We start from the raw sequence: 10,165 nt of genomic DNA on the forward strand, positions 1-10,165 counted from the left end.
CCTGAGGTAAATATACTGTCAGACCTCTGAAGCACAAGCATACTGCAATTCTGATATAATAAGGCCTACAGGCAAAATACTGATGTTTCATTCATAAATGTTACCTACTCTCCCATATAAAATAAGGTCTTGATACAGACATATTCCTATTCCCTGTGTGAATCCCATTTCAAATCTACCATTAGCCAAGAGTAAAAGTAAAAACCCACAAACCCATTTAAACTTGCTTAGAATCCCTACTTATTCCCTAAAATGAAGAACAAAGCAGAGATGAACAAACCTCAATCCATATTTCTGCAAAATTTACTGGGGTCGGTGGTGTCACGTTAGTGGATTTTAATAAAATAATGCAGATTATAGCTGCACCCACTGCTGTGTGTTTGCCCCAAATTCTGTGAAAAGTGGGTCAAGTGAGATGTTTAATGAAAGCCTATGCTCTGCTGGTTCTACTTGTACAGTTTTTATATGTAACATTATGAATATGGGCTCTGTACTTGTATTTTAAATGTTTTCTGGCTAGGAGATCACCTACTGTGAGGAGTGGTTATTCAGTGAATAGCTATGCTAAATAGCCATGCTGCATGGACAAAGGCTTTCAAGGTTGCCAATAAACACCTGAGGAACGCAGCTGGAAACCTGCAGACCAGCAGGCACAGTGGGAGGTCGGAGCTTGCCTAAAGGGACATGGACAGGTCACTTGATCATGTGGCCAGCTCCAGTTTGGGAGGTACCATCACTCAGGTGAACAAAGGAGTTGTCTCTGCCTGGGCAAGATTATAAAAGGAACCTGAGGGTTCCTCCATATTTGTCTTCAATCCTGCTCTTAACTTCAGAAGCATCCTTGCTATGGAGGATTTGTTGACCCATCCTCACAGAGGATGTACTCCAGAGACTTTTAAGCTAGCAGTTGGTTACATCTCTGCTAAGAGCCTGCATCAAGAACTTGGTGTTTGATGTATGTAATGTATTCTCTTTAACATGCCTACTCTCAACCTTTTCTTTCTTTTATTAATAACCCTTTAGATTTCAGATTCTAAAGGATTGGCCCAGCATGCTCTTTGGTAAAGTCTGAAGTATATATTGTCCTGTGGTAGGTCCTTTGGGACTGGGAGAACCTGTTTGGAGTTGGTGAGATTGATTTTCATAAATCCTCGCCTGTGTAAGTTGTGGTGCTGGTTTTGGCACAGATAAAGCTGGAGTGTGTAAGCAGTGGTCATCAACCAATAGATCCTGATTTACTGGTAGATCTTGGAGCCTCTGACAAGTGATCCTGACTGGTTTGGCCAAGAGGCTATCAAGTGCCAGCAGTTGAGCTACCCCTCTCCCAACTGCTGCTCATCTCCTGCCCTTTCCCTTGGAACTGCCCCTCCTCCTGGGGAGCCTCCTGCTTGCTGTGCAGAGGAGGGGAGGAAGAAGAGGGGCATTGATGTCAGGGTGCCCCCCTCCGACCTTGTATTCTATCTCCACAGAATGGAGGAGGGGGCACAACAGAGCTTGAGATGGAAGGAGTTTGCTGGCTGCTTTGGAGAGTGGTGCAGGGCCACGGAAGGGTTGAGCCTGCCTTAGTGTAACCCATACACCTAGGCTATGTCTACACAGCTTCCTTCTTCCACAAAAGCCTATGCAAATGAAGTGCAGATTAGCATATTGTTGCACTTCATTTGCATAATTAATTAGGTGCTGGTTTTGCACAAGAAGTTTTTGCACAAGAGCCATTCTTCCTCATTTTTTCAGGAAGAATGGCTCTTGCGCAAAAACTTCTTGCACAAAATGGCCCCTAAGTAATTATGCAAATGAAGTGTGGCAATATGCTAATCTGTGCTTCATTTGCATAGGCTTTTGCAGAAGAAGGAAGCTGTGTAGACATAGCCCTAGTGTGGCTCACTGTTCCCTGCAGTGGCACCTAGACCACAGCAACAGATAAGAGCAAGAGACCTCCACAGGATAGACTGAAACTCAAGTGGCTTTATAGCTCAAAGGGGTAGAGGATCCTATATTAAACTCCAGAGGACCCAGGTTCAAATCCACCTGGTGGTAATTACATCAGCACCACTACTCCACCATCCAGGGGCCCCTTAGGTAAGCAGTGTCCAGCCCCAGCCTGGTGAAAAGGATGGAGTGGGCAGGGCAAGTTTGAGGTAGATCGTGGATTGTACTTAAATTCAAAAAGTTATCTCATGCTTTAAAAGGTTGGAGATTACTGGTCTAAGGGGATTTGCTTGTGCAACTTTTTGCTGACCAAACTAGCAACTGGAGCATGGTGTGTGACTGGTTTGGGGCCTTAAAGAGACATAGCCCCTGGATCTAAGCAATTCACCCTTTATTTCAGTCAGATTCTGCTACTTTTGCTGATGCAAAATCATATTTAGTCATGAAAATAGACTTGCCACTTGTGTGTACTAAATGCGTATTTAACTTGAAGAGGAATTACAGAACTGGGTTCATAAAAAATAGTACTCAGGTCTCAAAAAAAAATGTATTTATACTCTAAAGAATTAATTTCTTCCACAATGGGACATATATATATTATTTATCCTTCAATAAACCATATGAGACAGCAATTTAGTTACTGACTTTTCATTAAAAATGCACACATTTCAGATAATGTAAAATATCTGAAAAGCTCGCAACACTGCATGCTTGTGATCATTTTTTTTTTAAAATTCTAACTACATTACACTCATATCCCACCTGATATCAACTTAAAGGCTGGGAATTTAGGAGATGTTATCAATAGGAAAATCTAAAACATATATGCTAACATCATTAACTTTCCTTAAAAGTCAGTAGAAATATAAGCTCCTCTGACTCCTAGCACCAAAGTGAAAACAAGATTTAAAAAAGGGGAAAACGAAGGAGATAATGTCATGAAAGTGGAAGCTGCAGGAAAATTCATTCTAACTCTTGCACCATCAGTACAAAATAACCTAGATGGAAGGGAGGCCAAATTACTTAAAATTGATTTTATATCAACTGAAAGTTTGACTGAGCCTGTACATTGAACAGTAATGGCTCTCTTCATCCAAACTGTCTGTTCTGCATCTGCTCCTATGACAATTTAAGCCATTTTGAACTTTGCTCTGCCTTGCTGAATGTATCACAGATTTATGACAGTGTCAGGGTCCAATTCTTAAGATTCTCCACTAACATAGACTATTATGAAGTGTGAAATGTTTAAGTCCATCAGCACAGGCCAGGAATATTCAAGAACAATCATATGTGACCTTATTGAACTCACCATGAAAGTCTCATAAGATAATAATAGAATACATCAGAAAATAAAAAAGGAAGGAATCATTTTGTTCTCTTCTTCCACTACTTACAGATTTGCTAGAAAGTGGTCTTGAACACTGAAGAGCTTAGGAAAGTGTTTCTAATTGGTAAAAAGCATTACTGCTGGTAAAATGGGATTTATAGCCCAGCTATGGTATTTATCCCTCAGTTGTATGATTGAACCTGCTTCAGCTTCATATATGGGATGAATTAAACCTTTAAATATTTATTTTAGGATGTGATCCTACTCCAATTAATCTAAACTAGATAGGATCAAACTATTGCTTGTATTAAGTGAAAATTAATTATTTCACTTATAAACGTATTAATTTATAATATATTGTACACAGATCTAGGCACTTGATTTTTATGTCATTAGATACAAACAGAAAATGTAGCCTTTTTATTACTTTATTGAAGAAGCAACATTTTTACTCCCAACATTCAGAATTTAGATATTCATCCTTAAAAGTCACCAATGAGTAAAATTGCCAGTAAAATACAGTACAAGACCAAGTGATAGGAAAAGAGGAAATATAAAGCAATCTACATTCCTTATCACCCAAATTTAGGAGATGTAAAATCATTTTAAAAACTATTTCAGTGACATATTTTACAAATAAACATTTCCTTATTGTTGCTATCTAACATTTGTTCATAGCTCATCTGACCATAGCAGAAATTTGCTTTATTAGGTGGGGGCATCTCCGGATAGTCTCTTGAGTTTGGTCATGCCTTCATACTTCATAGTATTTCTTTCTTTTGAATAATGTGAATTATTCCTTGCTCTGCCATTGAACGTGTAGCTTTGGAGATGTTACTTAACTTGTTTAAGATCATTCAGTTTTCCCACCTGTAAAAACAGGAATAATACCAACCTTTGCAAAGAGCTTTCAAGTCCTTAAAGGCCCATTAAATGCAAAATATTGTATTCATATAAATTGTATATTGGTACAGATTGGACCTCCCTGGTCTGGCACACTCAGGACCGAACTGGTCCTGGAAGAGGGATTTTTCCAGGCCAGGGAAAACCCTGCTGCTATCCCCCCCCATCCCTACCATCTCACCCTCCCATAGACTTCCCAATTGATACACCCCCCTTACCTGCAGCCCAGCAGAACTATGCATCACCTCCCTCATCCCTGCATAGCACTGGGATCCAGGTGCACCTGCTCCTCGCAGTGCACCAAGACACACTGATTCTGGAACATTCAGAAGATGGATGTTGCTGGACCAGAGAGTTCTGGTTTATAGAGGTGCAATCTGTATCCTAAATAAGTTATTTTGCTGAATTTAGAACTATGTAGATTTTACTGTTGCTTTCACAAGAAGATTCCTTAGTTTATTTTTCATTAACTCTTCACTACATAGACATTTTAAATGCCAACTAGACTTTCATTTTGTGGGGTATTTTGGACATTGCCTTTATTGTTATTATTTGTAAGAGTGTTCAATATTATCCTGGCTGAATTAAAGCATTTTTTGATGGCAGAATTATGAAGTCACATTGGATATGTATTGATGTATTATTTATAACCAGAAGATTTGTTGCCCGGGTCCTTAACTCTGTTAATTTTTGTTTTTCTTCATTTAAGTCATTGCTCTGGGATGGGGTTGTGGATGAGAAGTTCATTATGCAGGCTGTCCAGGGGAGGGAGGACTACCCCAGTCATTTGAGACCAGGTGAGAAGTGCCTCTCCATGGCCATTGCAGCTCTAGAGGGGACAGCAGGGGAAGACAGACACACAAATAGACAAACTCTCTCAAATATATCATAGATAGTTGTCCCATTCTCCCCCCGCCCTCTGTTGCCCCAATGGGATTATAACTGTCCTGGTCTCCATCTCTGGCTCCTTGCAGTCCCCTGTGGTCATTATGCAGTATAACTGTCCCTACTTTCCATCTCATATCCCCTGCTGCCCCCATGTGGTCATTATATAGCATAGCTCTCTCTTTCCAATTTATGAGACTCAATCCCATTACAGGAACACCCATTTTCCTGGCGCAACCAAACCCTGACCTTGCTTTTAAGTTATGATGAGAGAAAGCTGCATAGCAAATGTGATAATCCTGGCTCTTAGTGTTCGGGAGACAATATCAAACAAACCACATTTCACTATTAGACTCAATTTGACCAGGCCTGCCGACTAGAGAGCAGGAGTAGGAAGAGAGGGAAGGGGTAAATGCCCTGTGGCCCAGCAATTTAAAAAGGCTCAGGGCTCTTGGCCATAGCTGCAATGGCACCAGCAGCCAGAATCTTGGGCCCTTTAAATCACTGCTGGAGGCAGTGCATGCTGGGTGATGCTGAAAAGCTGGCTGGGGAGGCTACCCTCCAGCCCCACCCCATCCGGAGACCCACAGATGCCTCCAAACCTTGCCCAGGGCCCAGTGAAGTCTGTCAGCCAACCAGAATTTGACTGATGACTTAACCAAGTAAACAAAAGTGATGCTTTAGATACAAGTGATTATAACCTGATTTCGTTTTGTGCAAACATAATATAGTCGTAGCAATAATACATATACTTAGAAAAGTAAAGGGGGTCTGATTATTTAGCTAAAAATAATTATAAGCAGAATTGATTGTGATAAAAATCTCATCAGAAAAGTAGAACTGAAAATGAGCAATTGTTTAAGAACACTTACAAATCAATATATAACAAATGAGGGAGGGAGGGAAGCAGTTGTGGTTAATGGCAAGTAACAAGTCAGAAAGTAGAAAATGTGGGCCATTTATAATCTCTGTGACCACCAGGATTAAAAGAAATAAGGAATTATAAAAATTATCATCAAGAACAAGAGGAATCTTCACAACTGTATAGATACAGATGATAAACCTGTCACTAATGGGTTGGGGAGGGGTTCACTATATATTTCAAATATGTATTTGGAATGAAGCTGGCTATCATATTCAATCGTGGTGAAGGATGGTTGGGACACTATCTGCCTAACAACAGTCAATGAAGATGCAAACAGTTCTTTGTGTGAATTCCTGTCAGGAAGGATACTATCAATTGACTTTGATTCTTATCTGCTTTGTTTTAACAACCCAGTCTTCAGATACTTACTGATTCTCTCTTTACCTTCCTGAATTTTCGATACCCTCTGCTCCCTGTCTCCCACACCTTCCTTTTTTCCCTTCCCCTTCTCTTCTCTCCTATTTATTTTGGGTCTGCACATCTTTGACTCAAAACTCTGGTCATGTGAAGAAGTGGGCTGTGCCCATGAAAGCTCATGATACCATCTACATGTTTTGTTAGTCTATAAAGTGCTCTCAGACCATTTGTTGTTTTTTTCTGTGCAGACTAACTCAGCACCCCCGGAAACTTCTATCACGTTCATGTCATATACAGAGGGTGAAATATTTTCTATTTCCACATTATCCAACAGAAAGAAAGCATGAGAATGATTCTATGGCCTTGTGGTTAGAGCAGAGTCTCTCTAGTTCACCAAGTCCAAAGACTATTTATTTAGCAAAAGTAGAACAGCTTCAATAGGAGAGAGAGACCAACTTGCATCAGAATATCCCATATCCCAGTGGTTATGACACTCATTGGAGGTGGGATGGAGACCCCTCTTTATATCCTTTTCCCCATCACATAAAGGGCAAAACTGAACACCACTTTCCCACATTCCAGGTTCACAGCCAAGCAGGGGGTTTGCGGATGTCAGTGGGCCCTAAATTTTGGGCTTATGCATCTCAAGTTGGGAAAGTAGGTACCCGAGTTCTTTTTGTGGTTGTTGGCCAGAGTGACTCTTCAATGAAGTCACAAATAGGCCCCAACTCCTAGTCGCCTGATCAATACACCAGACTCATACAAAATCTGACAGGGGAAAAGGTGGTCTCTTCTTTCAATGGTCTAGATAGGCCTTTTTAAAAGAGTCTAATCATGAGTGACTTGAAAGAGGGTGACAGACTAAGAAAAAATCTCTTATTATACACAAAACCTTTAAAAACAGAAAAATATAGAATCATAGAGCTGGAAGAGACCTCAGGAGGTCATCAAGTCCAGGCCCCTGCCCAAAGCAGGACCAATCCCAACTAAATCAACCCAGACAGGGCTGTTACTTTGACCTCAATACAATGTCATCAAACACGCTTAGCAAGTGCAGTATGTCAAATGAAACCATTTGTAAAGCTGTGAACAGTGAAAAATATTATTCAAACTAAAAAAATCCCCACTGTAGTAAGAATGATTCCTGTGTACAATATATACTGCAAATATATGTGTTCTTTAATTTCACACATTTCTTTAAAGAATTTTTAATAAGTGAGAAAAATAAATGTATTGCATCATTTTAAAATAAAACAAGAGAAACAATGAAATTCTAAGTATAATGTTTCTTTTTATACCTCCTATTATGCTTCAATACTCCACCAATCTCTCAGATGAACATGCAACAGTATATAATCTGTGTTGCCATAATAGGACAAGTCAAGGAGTGTGTGATCATGCTTAGTGTTGAGTTTGCTTTTTTTTTTCTCGTTAGTGTTAAAAGCTACAGTTAAAATATACGGATCCAGATTCCGGTTTGTGGCTGATCTGCACAGAGCACAGTTCAATGCATGGATGCTCAAAATTCACCTTTGCACTATTTCTGCTGGGGACATACAACAAGTTAGATATGCCTAAGGTCTGCTCCAGTTTATGCCAGGCTGCTAAAGAAACAAAACCACAAACAGAGGTTTGGTGTGGCGGGCAACCTGTCAATGCACCTTTTCCTCAAGCAAAATGAACTCAAAGCCACAGCAGGATCACCCTTACATCAGAGTTGATACAAAAACTACAGTGAGAAGAGTTTAATAATCTGGATAACTGCATAAACTGGACAAATGAGCATTGAAAGTATACTACCTCCAGTCATTAAGCCTGTTTTAGGGCCATTTCACACTGGTGGCATAGCAGAATGTTGCCATATAGATGATTCAGACCCATTATGTGTATGTTACTTCATCTGTGTTAATGAAATGGCATAATTTCTTAAGTGTTACAACATCTTCCCTTGCTCCACCTAAATTTGGTCCTAATTTCCTGGAAAACAATCCTCTTTGCGCCTAGGTCTTTAATATGTGCATCTCCTGACCAGCCAGTTATAAATTTCATTAGAGTAATTTTAACAAAGCTCAGTAGGAAAAGTTCTTGCCATTATTTTCATGGCTTTTACTTCAGTTTTGTAGAAAAGTAGTTATTCAACCCAAATACATTGTGTACACACTCTCCCCCCCCCCTCTTATTTTTTTGTAAGCATGGAATCATAGAATTCTAGGGCTGGAAGAGACCTCAGGAGTCATTGAGTCCAACCCCTGCTCAAAGCAGGACCAACCCAACTAAACCATCCCAGCCTGGGCTTTGTCAAGCCAAGACTTAAACACTGCTAGGGATGGAGATTCCACCCCCTCCCTTTGTAACCCATTCCAGTGCTTCACAACCCTCCTAGGGAAATAGCATTTTCTAATATCCAACCTACACCTCCCCCAAGGCAACTTGAGCCCATTGCTCCTTGTTCTACCATCTGTCACTACTATGAACAGCCTCTCTCCATCCTCTTTGGAACCTCCCTTCAGGAAGTTGAAGGCTGCTATCAAATCCCCCCTCACTCTTCTGCAGACTGCTAGATCCTGCAATCAGCTCTAAGATTAAATTAAAAATGAAGCTTAAGGTACATTTCAAAACCTCTACAAAGTCAAATTCCATTCCCGGAAGGCCGCAAGCAGCCCCGGCATGTAAACACACAAGTCGCCCTGTCGGCTTCTCGTGGCCAGCTGCCAACTGCACATTCCCAGGGAACATGAACTGGGACGCGGTCAGGGCGCTCGGCGCTTTCTAGCCACTGGGGGAAGACATGCCGCCGAGGGGCGTGCGCAGAGGCCCTGCACCGCAAGAGTCTGCATCCAGAACAAGCCCTTCTCCTCAGCCCGAGTACGAGGGTTAACCGGCCCGCCAGAGGCTGCCACTAGCTAAGGAGCCGACGCGCGGGGCAAGGCCGAGCGCGGCGGGACGAGCCCGGAGGAGCCGACTCCGCTTCCCGCAGGGCTCCCGGGAAAGCGCGACGCAGCCCGGCCGCACCCACCCCGCTCAGCGGGCTCCTGCTCCGATGGGGGGCTGGTAGTGCCCCCCTTTTACCTTCTTTGGCTTTTTTCCTGCGGGCCAGGGTCCCTCCGAGCTTGCCCAGGAAGGAGTCATCCTTCTTCCGCGAGGGGGGCGACTTGGGGGTGGGGGGCGACTTGGGGGCGGGGGGCGACTTCTGGGGCGAGGCTGCCATGTCGCTGCCGGGGCTGCGGGCTGGGGGAGGCGGCTGGGAGCAGCTGGAGCGAGAGGCTGCTCCTGCTCCGGACGGAAGCGGAATTATCCCAAGCGTGTCCAGCCGCTCCCGCTCTCTCCTTCCCGCCCCCTCCCGCCGCGCCGGGCTCCCCGCTCGCAGCCCTGCCCGCCACGCGCCAGCCCTTCCTGCCCCGCCGCTGGGGGAGCCTGGGCTCTGCCCGCCCGGCGGGTGCATCCTGCCAGGTGCATGGACGTTAAGAGCGGCCCGTCCCGGCCAGCCCAGTATCAATTATTTCATTGGCGGATTCCGAGCAAAGCTCACGGAGACCTTCTTGCCGTGGTTTGCATGGTTATTAGTTCTGTTTTGTTGGAAACCAGTTATTCAGGCCAAAGCATTATCTCCTGCCCCTGCACCCTTGGCTCCTCAGTCTTTTGTAAGTATAACTGCTAGGTCTCCCCGTCAGCTCTGAAATGAAGCTTAAGGTATGTGTCCGAAAGTGGACAAAATCAAATTCCATTTCCTGAAGGCTGCAAGCAGCTCCAGCCTGTAAACACACAAGTGGCCCTGTAGGCTTGTCCCCAGGAGGGGACTTACCTTCACTTCTTTGTAAAGAGTTTTGGCACTTTATAAA

The 10,165-nt window shown here is 43.0% G+C and overlaps 1 protein-coding gene across 5 annotated transcripts in view; it reads right to left on the reverse strand.

Moving 5' to 3' along the window:
- Positions 1-9,728, reverse strand: part of PARVA (parvin alpha) — a 238,667-nt gene extending 228,939 nt beyond the window's left edge. Inside the window, exon 1 of one of the 5 annotated variants that reach the window (XM_075927863.2) lies at positions 9,396-9,683. In XM_075927863.2, the coding sequence (XP_075783978.2) occupies positions 9,396-9,534 (139 nt within the window). In that variant the 5' untranslated portion in view covers positions 9,535-9,683. Of the gene's footprint in view, positions 1-9,395 lie in introns of all 5 variants that reach the window. The other 4 variants (XM_075927862.2, XM_075927860.2, XM_075927859.2 and 1 more) reach the window with 4 other exon arrangements.
- Between the last annotated feature and the right edge of the window lie 437 nt (positions 9,729-10,165).

This window comes from Pelodiscus sinensis, chromosome 5, assembly GCF_052426305.1.
Source record: "Pelodiscus sinensis isolate ZL-2025 chromosome 5, ASM5242630v1, whole genome shotgun sequence".
Lineage (NCBI taxonomy): Eukaryota > Metazoa > Chordata > Testudines > Trionychidae > Pelodiscus > Pelodiscus sinensis.